Source organism: Petaurus breviceps, unplaced genomic scaffold, assembly GCF_028583685.1.
Source record: "Petaurus breviceps papuanus isolate PSGF00001 unplaced genomic scaffold, PetGlider_PUasm1.0 90750, whole genome shotgun sequence".
Taxonomy (NCBI): Eukaryota; Metazoa; Chordata; class Mammalia; order Diprotodontia; family Petauridae; genus Petaurus; species Petaurus breviceps.
The window spans coordinates 10,772,510-10,787,037 of NW_027187335.1; the positions used below are offsets into that span (position 1 = coordinate 10,772,510).

At 42.7% G+C, this 14,528-nt stretch overlaps 1 protein-coding gene across 1 annotated transcript in view; it reads left to right on the forward strand.

Annotated features, from left to right (window-relative positions):
• The first annotated feature begins 716 nt into the window (after positions 1-716).
• The window catches only part of MPP3 (MAGUK p55 scaffold protein 3), a 60,238-nt gene continuing 46,426 nt past the window's right edge, over positions 717-14,528 (forward strand). The window contains exons 1-8 of the mRNA XM_069067555.1: positions 717-844; positions 2,123-2,207; positions 3,367-3,485; positions 4,061-4,138; positions 4,915-4,995; positions 6,512-6,649; positions 8,067-8,148; positions 11,268-11,353. Coding sequence (XP_068923656.1) covers positions 2,183-2,207; positions 3,367-3,485; positions 4,061-4,138; positions 4,915-4,995; positions 6,512-6,649; positions 8,067-8,148; positions 11,268-11,353 — 609 coding nt within the window. The 5' untranslated portion in view covers positions 717-844; positions 2,123-2,182. The remainder of the gene's footprint in view (positions 845-2,122; positions 2,208-3,366; positions 3,486-4,060; positions 4,139-4,914; positions 4,996-6,511; positions 6,650-8,066; positions 8,149-11,267; positions 11,354-14,528) is intronic.

Here is a 14,528-nt window from a genome sequence, read left to right on the forward strand (position 1 = left end):
CACACACACACACACACACACACACACACACACACACACACACACTCCTCCCAGCACCCTCCCTTCCCAGAACATTATTCTATCCCTCCTTCCACAACACTGCCCCACCCCCCCTCCACACACATCCACACATCCACCTGCTCTCTGCCTCCATCCTGTCACACACATATGCCTTGTAGACCTTTCCTCACATTCACTCCACTCACACCTCAATACACATATCCTCCAGCCCCCAGGGGCTCTCTTTGCAAAACCCCCCCTCCACGTTCTCTCTTCCATCTTTTCACTAAGAATCACACATCGTTCTCTCTCCCCTTAACTCTCCCTACCCCTCCCCATGTCCCTAAATGCGCGCACAAACATCCATAAGTAGGAGCGGCCTTGATAACATTAGATTCTATTTTTGGGTCAGCCTGACCCAAGTGGGCTGAGGGAAGGTTTAAAGAAATCGGAATTTCTGTGGCCAGATGTGAGGGGAGGTGGGGAAAGAGTATTGTGAGGAAGGAGCGTCCCTGGGGATGAGGTGATAGGTGTATTGAGGGATAGAGGGCAGAGAATCGGGCGCAAGGCTCTTTCGGAGAGCGCCAAGGAGGAAAGATGGGGCGAGCTCCAAGGGCGGCGCCACAGACCCAGGGTATCAGATCTGTCTCCTAGTGTTCAGTTCATCTCTTTCTCCTCCTCCACCCACACGCTACACGACGGCGGCAGCGCAGGGAGGAGCCAGGGAAGGCGGAGCGAGAGGCTGGAACGGCCTGGGCAAGAGAGCGGCCCCAGCTTTTGGACAGCAGCCCCAAGCGCCTGGATCCTGGACCCTGGACCCTGTTGGCGGAGCTCGAAACCGGTGGTAGGTAGAGACCTCGGTGGGGGAACTGAAAAAGGAAGAAGTCGTCCAGGGGCACAGGAGAAGATGAGAGGGTCTGGGGAGAGTGGGTCGTATGGGCCAGGGGCTCCCGATCCTCACTCTATCCACATCCCCAGCTTCATAGAGAGCTTGCAGATCAAAGAGCCCCTTGCTTAGAGAGGGAGCCAGCAAGGTGCTCAGACCCTTTCTGCTCTGGACCCCAAGGGACCTTATTCCTTTCCTCTAAAGCATACTCCTCTCAATCTTTTTTTTTTCTTTCCTGCCCCAGCGTCCATCCTTTGCCAGGCCCTCCTCTTTGGCAACCTCCAGGACCCTTCTTCTCCTCCTTACAACCTCTTCCTGGCTACAGGTTTTCTTTCCCATCTCCCAAACCCCAAAGAGATCTGGACTTTTCAGTATCACCCAGGAGAGAGTTGGCCGGGATGGGAACTTTGGGAAGAGGGGTGTAGAGGAAGGCTGAGGTGTATGTACACACATCACTGAGGTCCAGCTCTATCAGCTATGGCTATGTGTTGGGTGGGAGAGGGTCAGAAGATACCATTCCCCTCCTCCTTTCCAGCCTCCCCAAGAGGGAATATTACTGCCACTGCATTCTTGAGGGGTATTAGTGGTAGAATCCTGGTTGGATGAATCCTTGGTTTGATTTAACCTAGCAGTTCTCATGATTTATATTCTCCCTTCATCTTAGAGCCTGGGGAATTGGTAAAATGAGGGGAGGGAGAGAGGAAGGAAGGAACGTCATGTTAAATATACAGTAAATACTTGCTGATTTGTGGCTGGTTGACCAAGGGCAGGAGGGTATATTCAAGTGTATGTTAGGAGATATGGCAGAGGGAGGGACAGTTGTCTCTATAGAGGAGAGCACTGAGTGGTCATCCAGGAAAGTAATTAGCTTGTCTGAGCCCAAGCCCATCATAAAGAAACACAATAAATTTTCATTATCAGAGGAAGAGATCAGAGAGTCATAGAATGTTAATGTTGGAAGGGGTCTCAGAGGTCATCAAATACAATCCCTTCATTTTACAGAGAAGGAAACTGAGAGCCCTAGACAAGAAGTGATTTGTCTAAGGTCACACCAAGCCCAAGATCACCAGTGATTTCCTCCAACCTGAACTACCTCATTGAACCGTGTTCTACCAGTCAAACAGAACTGAACTTGAATGTAGATACTTCCTAGTTATTAGATGAATGAATGCTGGGGCAGAGCTGGAGAGAAGAGAGGATATAATCAATTTTATCCTTCCCCCTTCTCTCCTCCAGGTTAGGCAGTAGAAGAAGAATTCTCGCTTCAACCAGAAAGTTTCCTTTGGGAAGACGAGCATGCCAGTGCTGTCTGAAGATTCAGGTGAGTCTGTCTCCCAGTGCCCATGGGATTAGGGGTGAAAAGTAATCATACAACAAGAAACTTAAATAAAGAGGAAACTTTACTTCTCCTTCCCCTATTCCCAATGCTCCAGTCCTGTCCTAGTCACTGCTGTTGACTGGATATTTCCAGCCTTCTATAAAATGTAGGCATTGGGCCCCTTCTACCTTTAAATTTGTGATCCTGTGAGGGTCCCCTTGGGCAGCTGAGTGGTACAGTGGATAGAATGCCAGACCTAGACTCAGGAAGACTCATATTCTGATGTTCAAATTTGGCCTCAAACACTTACTAACTATGTGACCCTGGGCAAGTCACTTAACCTGTTTGCCTCTGTTTCCCCATCTGTAAAATGAGCTGGAGAAGGAAATGGCAAACCACTCCAGTATCTCTGCCAAGAAAACCTCAGATGGGGCTACTAAGAATCAAGCACAACTCATACAATTTAACAACCACAACATGAATGTCTCCAGATTTAAGTTTAGACAAGAACTCTGGAGAGGGAGCTATAAGTCAGAAAATATTTTCCAGGCTTAATTTGGGGAAAAAGCTTATATTAGGTGTTTTATACTGAGTTGTTATCGACTAATTTGGGACCTGCCCCTGCCTCACCCTGAATCTCCCCAGTCTTATTGACTGGATTGTGCATTTGTCTAAGGAAATGTCTCATCCCAGTTAAATAAGGTTAGTGTTAGTTATATAGGGACCTGTTACAAAAATAATAGAATTAATTCTTGATATATCTTAACTAGTGTGTGATTGTCCAAAGTTTTTTGCAGTCTGAAACATATGAGGTTTCAGATAACCTTATATTGTTACATTTAAAACTTTCATGCCTAATGAAAGGAAAACCCCAGGTCACTAAGAAAAATTAACTGAAGAGATCAGAGTTAGAGGGCATGGCAATTATTATTAATAATTGATATTAATAACCTGTCAATTATTACCCAAGTTACCTTGGATAAGTCTTCTTATCCTCTGTACCTCAGTTTCCCTATGTATAAAATGAAGGGATTAGACTAGATGACCTCCAAAGTCTCTTCTAGCTTTAAATCCTATAATTCTACACTTCCTAGAGTAGGAAGTTCCCATTTCAGTTTTCATTCCCTATCTGCTTCTTTGTTTTCTCTTCCCTTTTCCTCAGGGTTGCATGAAACCCTAGCCCTACTGACTTCCCAGCTCAGACCAGACTCTAACCATAAAGAAGAGATGGGGTTTTTGAGAGATGTCTTCAGTGAGAAAAGCCTCAGTTATTTAATGAAGGTAAACTTTTGTTTCATCCCTACCCCCCCCCCCCCATTTTCTTTCATGAATAATATCAGTCCCTGAGGGCAGGGGCATTTCATTTCCCCCCATTTCTTTAAACAAATTTTAATTATCTTTTTATTAAAATCTTTTTCAATCAACTAAAATCCACCTTCTCTCCCTTTAGTCTCCTTCCCCCATTGAGAAACAAGAACACACAAAACCCCTGTTACAAATATGTGGGTATTTCATTTATATATCCTCAATGCATTCCACATAGGAGGTGTTTAATAAATGATTGTTCAGTTATATTTCATGTGGTCCTGTTAGAATTTTCAGATGTCTTTGGCTCCCTGGTCACCTCTGAAGATCATTCCATCCATTCCTCTGTCTCCAGGAAGCTTTGTTCTTCTCCAGGCTCAGAAATAGAGTGGTTTGTTGTGTTGCAATTGATAACCTTGTGACCAGTAACATGCTTTGGGGTCCAGATTACAGCTCTTTCCCCCCAAACTTTATGGGTTTTTTTGGGGGGAGGACTTGGGAAACTAGTTGAATTTGCATTCATTTTCAAGAAACTCCACTTGTCATTTCAGATTCATGAGAAACTGCGCTACTATGAGAGACAGAGCCCAACTCCAGTTCTTCACAGTGCCACAGCCCTCGCAGAGGATGTAAGTCTTCCCTCTCTGGCAGATTTCCACTCTCAGCATTGGGGGCTGTGCTGTTTTACCTGGAGGAAGTTCACACTGGAAACTAAAATGCACAGAATGCCTTTCTCCCCTTTGCTTCATAATTGAGCCTCTCATAATCTAGTGGAGAGAGAACCCTGCCTGTAAGTCCCCAAATCTCCCCCACTCTGCCTTTGCCTTTCTGTTTGACCTTGGACAAAATGATCCACCTCTCTGGGCCTCAGGTCCCTCATTTCAGAAATGAAAGTATTATACCAGGTAACCCCTAAGATGTTATCTAATCAAAGTAGTTGGAGAATAGATGAGAGCTGGGTTCCAGGTCCTGCTTCTTCCACTAGTTTGTTCTGTAACAATGGGTAAATCACTTTTCCCTCTCTGTTTCTTTCTCTGTAAAGTGGGGAGGTTGAATAAGATGATCTGTTAGATCTCTTTTAGCCCTAGATTTGACCCACTCACTTTTATTGATGATTAAGTTCTTACCAGGGAGCACTGAAAGGAGGGCTTTCTTGTGTCTACTCCCCAGAGCCTGGGAGTTTGCAATACCAGGCATCAGTCCCTCAGTTCCTGAGCAGACAAGGATGTAACAGGACCCCTTGGCTGTCCAGCCAGTTTGGGGCTAGAACATGGGTCAAAAGTCCCAGGAGTAATGATTTTGACCAAGAAATTGCTTAGAAACAGTTGAAAAAACCTATCATAAGTAGGAAGTTGGTTAGCATTCAGCTAATTCCTTTTGCCTCTGGTGTCCTGTTTCTGCTTAGGTTATAGAAGAGCTACAAGCTGCATCAGTCCACAGCGATGAGAGGGAGCTGCTCCAGCTGCTGTCCACTCCCCATCTCAGGGTACTGACTCCTGTCATTTCTCAGTCCTGGCCCAGATAGCTTTTTTTTAAAAAATGACTTTGATATATTTTCTTTTGACACAACACACACCTCCCTCTCCCCATCCCCCAAATGTATTCCCCCTTTATCCTCTCCTCTTCTTATCCCCTAGTCTCCCTTTTTATCCCCCATTTCCCCTCCTCTCATTCCTCCATCCTCCTCTCCTCCACTCCCCCATCCTCCCCTCCTCCACTCCCCCATCCTCCCCTCCTCCAATCTCCCCCCGGCCCCTTTTAGCTCCCTATCTCCCCTCGTCTTAACTCCTATTCTCCCTCCTCTCAAATCTAATCAGCTTTTTAAGAAAACACTTTCCCTGAAAAAGTTTAACAGAAAGGAGTCATCAGCCAGTAAACAGCATTTAATAAGGACTTACTATATGCAAGACTGGGTAACTAGGTGGCACAGTGGATAGAGTGCTGGGCTTGGAATCAAGAGGACTCATCTTTCTGAGTTCAAATATAACTTCAGACACTTACTAGTTGTGTGACCCTGGCCAACTCACTTAACCCCGTTTGCCTCAGTTTCCTCATCTGTAAAATAAGGTGGAGAAGGAAATGGCAAAGCACTCCAATATCTTTGCTAAGAAAACTCCAGTGGGGATGTGAAGAGTCAGACACAAGTAAAATGCCTGAATAACAACAATTTGCAAAGCACTGGCGATAGATGAAATGAATGCAATGAAAGATGAAATTTTCCCTGCATCCATTAACTTTAAAAAACTGGCGTTTGACCAGAATTGTGTTGCTTCCCCATAATGACTTTATTTATATTCTTGTAATTATTGTGCATTGGTAGAGAGTTTCCTCATTGGAAGTTTCTTACACTGACGAAATTATGGTTTTTTTTTTTTTAAATCATTGTATGTTTTATTCTGTATACTGGCTGTGTGACCCTGGGAAAGTCACTTGAACTTCTAGTGCTTTAGGCAACTCTCTCAGACTTGAAGTTACAGAGAGGTACCAGCTTACATTAGTAGAGGGACTTTTCTCATCTGGGAGTTTCCTGTACCAATGTCTCCACTGTCTAACTGTACTGCTGGTTATGTTTTCTTTGTTCCTCATTGCTTCATATAAGTCTTCCTTTGCATTCTCCACATACACCGTAACTTATGGTACAGTAATATCCCATTAGATCCATATAGCATAATTTGTTCAGCCATTCACCAGTTGATGGGCATATTCTCTTTAAAAAAAATTATTGTTCATTCTGATCACATGTTGTTTCTGTGTGTGATGTGGTTAATGCCATCTGGGGAGAATAGGCCACAACCATGTGGAAAGGCCACCCTTGCTACAAAGTCAGGGACATTTCTGCCTGGGAGCCTCCCTAGGAGGCCTTTCCATGCTGCTGGTTTTCTGATGGGTCTGTGTGCAGTCAGCCCTCTAAGGCCTCCAACTGTGGTTCTGCAGTGATTGCCACAGAGCCATCATCTCCTTCCTCGGGGCCACAGCTCTTAGCTTTCCTTGGTCTCCTACAGGCTGTGCTCATGGTACATGATACTGTTGCTCAGAAGAATTTTGACCCTGTTCTTCCCCCTCTGCCTGAGAATATCGAGGAAGATTTTAATGAGGAGTCAGTGAAAATTGTCCGTCTTGTGAAAAACAAAGAACCTCTGGTATGTGTATTGCACACACTGCCCCCCCAACCAGTCTCTCATTACACTCTCCTCTAATTCCTTTCCCCCCATCCTTTTATTAACCCTCTTCCTATCTGCCTTCTCCCTCTTTGCATTCTTTCATCTTCCTCTTTATTTTCTCCCCCTCCCCTTTTCACCTTTTCACGCCCCATCTCTATCCCTTTCCTCTCTTCTCTTATTTCTCATCTTCCCTTCCTTTTATTCCCCCTTCTCTGTCCCTGATGCCCTCATCCTCCCTCTTCTTATTCTCCCATCCCTCCTTCTCTCATTTCTCCGTCCTCTCTTCCTCTCAATCCCCCATCCTCCTCTCCTCTTATTGTTCCATCCTCTCTTCTTCTTATCTCCCCATCCTCCCCTTCTCTTATTCTCTACCTTATTCCTTTTAACCCTCATCCTGCCTCTCATTCCTCCATTCTGGCTTCCTCTTCCCCTCCATCTTCCCATTCTTTGTTCTCTCTTCTTTCACCTCATTCCCTTCCATTATCCTAGTAAATTGGGGGGTGGTTTTTCTATTCCCTTCTTTGAAACAGTAGAAGTCACTTTACTCACCAAGCCCCCACCCTCAACCCTTCAAACATATTTGAGAAAATATAGAGCCCTAGTCATCCCTCTCCAGTTCTGTTGATGTGACTGTTGATTCTGGCTAAAATTTTGTCTTCTGCTGAAAAAAAAAAGGTTTTGTGCTTTGTAGTGCTGAGAGCCTGGGATGGGATTCAGGAGTAGAAGCTCCTGCTCAGCTATGGTGCCTGACTTGATGATTTTAGACAAATTACTTAACTAGAGAGATAGAGAATTTTCCAGTGTTTCAGCTTTCTCCCCTGAAAAATGGGTATAATACCTGTCCTATCTTTCTCACCAGTGTGAAAAATAAGATAACAAGAAAACACTGACCGGGTATTTTTAACCTGTAGTCTATAAACTTAAAAAAAATGTTGATAATTTTATTTCATTATGATAGATTTCCTTTGCAATCCTATGAATTTTATTATATGCATTTAAAAAGCTTATGCTGAGAAGGGGTCCACAGGCTTCTCCAGCCTGCCAAAGGGATCCATGACACACAAAAATATTAAGAATCCCTGGCTTAAATTTAAGATTTAATTTAATTCACTCTACCAATGCTTTGCACAGAGAACTTAATAAGTATCTGACTGATTGTATAGATGCAAGGTAGTCATGGTGGTGTTGTAATTTTTCTCGACTTTTCCTGTTGAGGGAGATCTTTGCTTAAGAGATAACTGTCTCTTCTCAGTGTTGGAGAGTCTTCCCCTCAACCCCAATTTGCCTAACCTTTCCTGGAGGTAGAAGAAGGGACATAGAGTACCTGGGCCTGAGGGATCTGGGATTTGGTATTTCCACCTCAGTGATTTGCCTTCTCTCTGGGGGTCTGATTCAGGGTGCAACCATCCGGAGGGATGAACACTCAGGGGCAGTCATTGTGGCCAGGATCATGAGAGGGGGTGCAGCTGACCGCAGTGGTAAGTGATCAGGTCCTTCTCCTTAAATGTTATACTGTGCCGCAAATTGACTCCTTCAACCTTGCCACTTCTGAGTAGAGACATATGCCAACAGTCTTGGGAGTAGAGGTTCCTTGATCTATTGAAGGAAATGTCCATTTTCTTTAAGTTATGAGTCCCACTGGCCCTGAAGGATATGTAGATAGATTTTAGGGAATGTGTAATCTTGGATAGAGATGATAGATAGAGATAGAGAAAATTTTTATTTTACTATAACTGGTTTCCTTTGCAGTCCTGTGCATTTTATTTTATGCATTCAAAAACATGGTTCTGAGGAGTCTACAGGTTTCACCATACTGCTAATGGCATCCACAACACAAAAAAGGTTAAGAGCTCCTGCTCTAGGGTAAATATGGAGTGTTTATCAAAAGTCCCAAAAGAAAAAAGAAAATTTTATTTATTTTAGGTAGGGGTAGCTAGGTGGTGCAGTGGATAGAGCACCTGCACTGGAGTCAGTAGGACCTGAGTTCAAATGTGACTGCAAACACTTGATACTTATTAGCTGTGTGACCTTGGGCAAGTCACTTAAACCCAATTGCTTTACCCCCCCACCCAAATATTTCAGGTAAAGTAAGCATAGACCACAGAGAATTTTGAGGATGAAGGACAGGGAAAATATAAAGACTGGAACAAAGGACAATCTGTCAATATAACTCCTAAGATCGTGAGAATCCCTGCTTCAAAGGTTTGCAAAATTTTTAGTTTTTACTAACATAAAGGTAAAGAAATGAATGTGTATTAAGATATCTTAAAGCACATCCTTCTTCTCTGCCTTTCTGCAGGCTGGCTCCCAATGCCCTTCCACCTCAGTCCTGCCTCTTAACTTCTTTTAAAGCTCAGCCTCTGTGTCACCTCCTATAGGAAGCCTTTCCTGACTTACCTGGTTGTTAAGACTTTCTTCCCTTTTCCCCAACCCCTACTCCCCCCACCCCCAATTACGCTATATTTACTCATCAGTTTACATGTTATATCTTCCTGGTAGAATGTAAGCTCCTTGAGGACAGGGATGTTTTCATTTGGTCTTTGTGTAAAGACAGTGCCTCACACATTTAAAAAAAATTATTGGTGTAGAGAAATCCCTTTATGGAAACATCCTCCACTGGTGTAGATCAGCAACTCCTCTGGCACTTGGATAATGATGTGTGAATAACTTGGGATAAAATAAAGCAATTAAATTAGTGGTTCTCAATTTTTTTGGTTTCAAGTCTCCTATATACTCCTAAAATTATTGAGGACCCTCTAGAGAGCTTTGTTTATATGGTGTGTGTATGTGTGTGTATAGCTATATATGTATGCACATATATACATAATATGTTATATATTATACTTAGTATATAAATTATATATTGTATATAATATATTATATATTGATATTTACCATGTTAAAAATTAAAATATATTAGCATTATTAGTATTATTTTGACCTTGAGAACCCTCTAAAAAGGTCTCAGGGACCCCCTAGTAGTTCCTGGATCAAACTATGAGAAGCACTGAATTAGACTGGCTTACCGTGTTTCCCCAATAATAAGACACTGTCTTATTATTTTTTTTGGACAGAAAACCACCAGAGGGCTTATTTTCAGGGGAGGGCTTATTTTAATGAACATTGACAGCAATTTTAATAAACAGGTAAATGTGAACAAAAAAATGTACCTTTATTCAATAAGCAAATCACTGGGGAAGAACAGGATGACGTGCTCACTGCTGTAGCTCTGATTGGATGCAGCTCGGAGCGTGGCGTGCATTTCCTGGGGGGGGAGATGGTGCATACAGAGGGTACCGTAATGTAGCGTGTAGTGCAGGGGATCTCAATAGGGCTTATTTTCAGGGGAGGGCTTATTTTAGAGGAATCTTACACAGTAAGGGGAGGGCTTATTTTCGGGATAGGTCTTATTATCGGGGAAACACGGTATATGAGAGGTTCTTAACATGGGGTGCATGGACCCCTAAATGTATCTGTAGAGAGAATTCAGGGGATCTATGTACTTGAATGGGAAAAATTGCATCTTTATGTTTACTTATTGAAATCTAACATTTCCTTCAATTATATCAAGACATTATTGTGAAAAGAGATCTCTATGCTGCCCAAGGGTCCATGATACAACCCCCCCCCCCAAAAAAAAACCAACAACAAAACCTTGACTTATTTTTTTTTCTTTTTGGAGGGCAGTTGGGGTTAAGTAACTTGCCCAAGGTTACACGGCTACTTTTTTTTGTGTGGGTGTTAAGTGTCTGAGGCCGGAACTGAACTCTGGTCCTCCTTACTCTGGGGCCTAGCCACTCCAAAATCCTGACTTATGTAATCAGCCTTGCTTTCAATATGAGGTTTCAGCTGGTCAAGGGCAGCAGATGTTCAGCTTCGTGTACCAGTAGAAATACAAACCCACGACCTTTGCTGTCATAAAGTGAAACTCTATAAAAATGTTGCTTGCTGCAAGTAATTCTCACACTACTGTATTCTTAAAATTTTACCTGAGGAACTGAGAAATTAATTGACTTAAGTGCTTAGTACAATACCTGGTGTATAGTAGGTGCTTAGTCAATGTTTATTGATTGACTTGCCCAGGGTCACACAGTCAGTATGTGTCTGAGGTAGAATTCAAACCCAAGTTGTCCTGACTCTAAAACCAGTCCTGTATCTGGCTCATAATAGGTGCTTAATAAATGTTTGTTCAAATGAATGAATCTTCACTTATATCTCTAAACTTGTACCTCCTCCCCCCTTCCTTTGAGGTGTGTGTGTGTTATGTATGTGTATTGTGTATGTCTCTGTGTGTATGTGTGCATGTATGGGTATGTATGTATGTCTGTGCATGTGTATGCATGTCTGTGTGTCTATGTATGTGTGTCTGTGTATGCATGTGTGTCTGTGTAAGTATGTGTGTATGTGTGCACATACCTGGAATTTATTTTAAAAAGCAAATAGAAAGAGTTATTGCTGCTTTTCAAAACATCACAGGTGATGCTGTGATAGGTGTTTCATGGACAAGGCAGGGTCCTTGGAGTGTGGGTGAAGGGTGTAAAGGGAGGGCTCACAATGCCTCCTCCTTGATCCATCAGCTGCTCTCTCTTCTTTTCAGGTTTGGTGCATGTCGGAGATGAGCTGAGGGAAGTCAATGGGATCGTGGTCCTACATAAGCGGCCAGATGAAATCAGTCAAATTCTGGTGTGTGTTGCTTTGCGGTTGTTGGGATGTTTCATCTTGATGACTTTCTGGGAACCCTAGGGGTCAGGGTGAATATCTTAGCTTCCCTATTTATAGTCAGTCAACAGCAAGCAAACATTTATTAAGTTCCTACTTTGTGTCAAGCATTGTGCTAAGTGATAAGTACACAAAGAAAGAAGGGCAAAAACAGTCCTTGCCCTCAAGGAGCCCAGTCTAATGAGGAAAACAACATTGTAAACAGCTAAGTGCAAACAAGACATATATGGGATGAACTGGAAATAATTAGCAGAGGGAATATTTATGGCATACAGTGTCTGTGTAAAAGGAGTGGCAAATGTCTTACTCAGCCAGGGGACGGGAGGAGAATTTGGACTCAAATCTCACAAACTTCTTATCCCTCATTCCACCTCTCATCTAAATGTCATGCCTCCTCCTCATATCCAGCCTCAGTTGCTCCCATTTCAATGGGAGTGATGTTACTGTGAGCTCTTCTACCTAAACTAATTGCTGCCAAAGCTGGTATGAGATTACTTCATTCTCAAAACACTCCTGTGAAATAGGAAGGACAAGTATTATTTTTTAAATATTTAATTTTTTCCAACCACATGCAAAATTTTTAATGTACATTTAAAAAAAATTTTGAGTTCCAAATTCCCTCCCTCCTATCCCCACTCATTGAGAAGGCAGACAGTTTGATACAGATTATATGTGTGCAGTCATGCTAAACATATTGTCATTAGTCATGTTGTGAAAGAAACCACAGACAAAAAAAAACAAGAAAAATAAGGTTTTCAAAAAATTTTGCTCCAATCTGCATTTAAACTCCATCAATTCTTTCTCTGGAGGTGGATAACATTTTTCATCATTAGTCCTTTGGAACTGTCTTAGATCATTGTATTGCTGAGAGTAGCTAAGTCATTTACAGTTGAGTGTCTTACAGTGTTGCTCTTACTGTGTACTATATTCTCCTGGTTCTGCTCATTTCACTTTGCATTAGTCCATGTAAGTCTTTCCAGGTTTTTCTGAGTGCATCCTGCTCATTATTTCTTATAGCATAGTAGTATTCTATCGTAATCATATATCACAACTTGTTTAGCCATTTTCCAGTTGATGGGTATCCTCTCAATTTCCAATTCTTTTCCACCACAAAAAGAATTGTTATAAATATTTTTTGTTAATACAGGTCATTTTCCTTTTTATTTGGTCTCTTTGAGGTACTAGTTGTGGTATTGGTGGGTCAAAGGGCACACGCAGTTTTGTAGCCCTTTGGATATAGTTCCAATTTACTCCCCAGAATGATTAGATCAGTTCACAAGTCTACCAAGAGTGCATTAGTATCCCATTTTCCCCACATCCCCTCCAACATTTGAAGGACAGGTATTATTATCCCCATTTTATAGGTGGGGAAACCGAGACATAGGCAAAATTCTCCATCTTTCTGGATAAGTGACTGGCTGGGAAATTGTAATGGAAATGTAAATTTGAAGATCTTCCCTGCCCCTAGGCTAAAGTGCACCTAGAGCCTGGGGTGGGAGGCTTGTTTTTCAGTAGATACTTCTTGATTGGCCAGTGAGGCAATAAGGTTGTTACATTCTCTGAGCCAGGAGAAGGCTATATAAGCCCTGATGTGTAGCTTTGTTTGGGGGCTCACTTTGAGAAGTGTTCTGTGATTTGATATGGATTCTGGGAAGCCGTTGTTCAGAGCCCCCTGGCTTTGAAAAACCCAGATGTTGAAATCCAGATGTTGATTTGGTATGGATGTAATGGCCGGACAGTTTGGAAAGCTGTCTACTTGATCTGTTTCTGTCTTGATAATTCTGCCTGTATACTTTGAAGTTTGGGGTGCTGACCTTTTCCCCCTGAACTAAGTAAACGATACATATGTGACTGATTAAAGTAAGCTTGTTAACCCCTTTTGAGTTGCTTTCCTTTAACAAAGCAGATCCAAGAACCTGTGCTGGCAGACACCCTGAGGACGCTTGGGGTGCTCGCTGCTACAGGAATATGAAATTATGAGGAAGGCAGCATGGTATATAATAGGAAGAGTACTGGCCTGGGAGTCAAGACACTTGTTTCTAGTAACTGTGTAGCCTTGAACAAATCATCTAACTTCCCTGGAACTCAGTTTCCTCACTTGTGAGAAGAGGGAGCCTGACTAAGAGGCCTCTGAGGTCCTTTCCGTCTCTAGGCCTATAATTCCGCGGCCACTCCTCACCCCCATTTGAAGGTAAGATCCTCGGGGTTTTATCTTTCTTTGTATCCTCAGTGCTTAGCGCAGTGCCTGACACATAGGAAGGGCTTAAAAATATTTGTTGATGGAATGACCTTGGGCAAGTCACATATCTTTCTGTACTGGTTTTCTCATCTGTAAAATGGGTTGGTTACCCCAACAGCTTCACAGGGTGATTGTATGGTTTAAATCTTCAAAGAGCTTTAAACCATGTAAAGTGAATGCATATTAGCGACATATAGAGGGTATCCTAAAAACCTTTAGGAACTTAAAAGTGCACTAAGACTTATGGGACACCTTGAATTTTCCAATGTGGTAAGAGTTAGGCTGAAGCTAAGTGGCATTACCTTCCTGTCCCTCAAAAACTCCACTTGCCTTTTCATGTTAATGATGTAAAAGTTAGAGATCTGGTTGGAAAGCCTGGGGTTTGAAGGGACCTTGGACCCAATGGGTACTTTATAAAGGTTTCTTTCTCCCTTCCCCAGTTCCTAGAACCTATCTCTGTTCCCATGGGTAAAGTGACCCAATTTACCCAGTTTAAATTAGAGTTGGAAGGGACCTATTATGAGATCATCTAATCCAACTCCCTTGGGTCACAGAGGAAGAAACTTGCGACACAGAGAAATGACTTACCCAAGATCACAAAAGTAGTGAGCATTTCATCTTTTGCTCTCCAGCACCTAGCATGGAGCCTAGAACATAGTAGGGCACTTTAAATAAGTGTTTGTCTATTGAAAGAGATAGCAAAGACAGGATTTGAACCTGCATGACCCAACTCTACTTGCAACCAGTGTTCCCATACCAGCTGTGTGACTTTGGGCAAGTCACTTCACCCGAGACTCAGTTTCCCCATCTGTAAAACGGGCACCTACCTCCCAGGGTTGATGTGAGGATCAAATGAGATAGTATTGTTAAAATGCTCAGCATGGTACCTAGCACATAGTA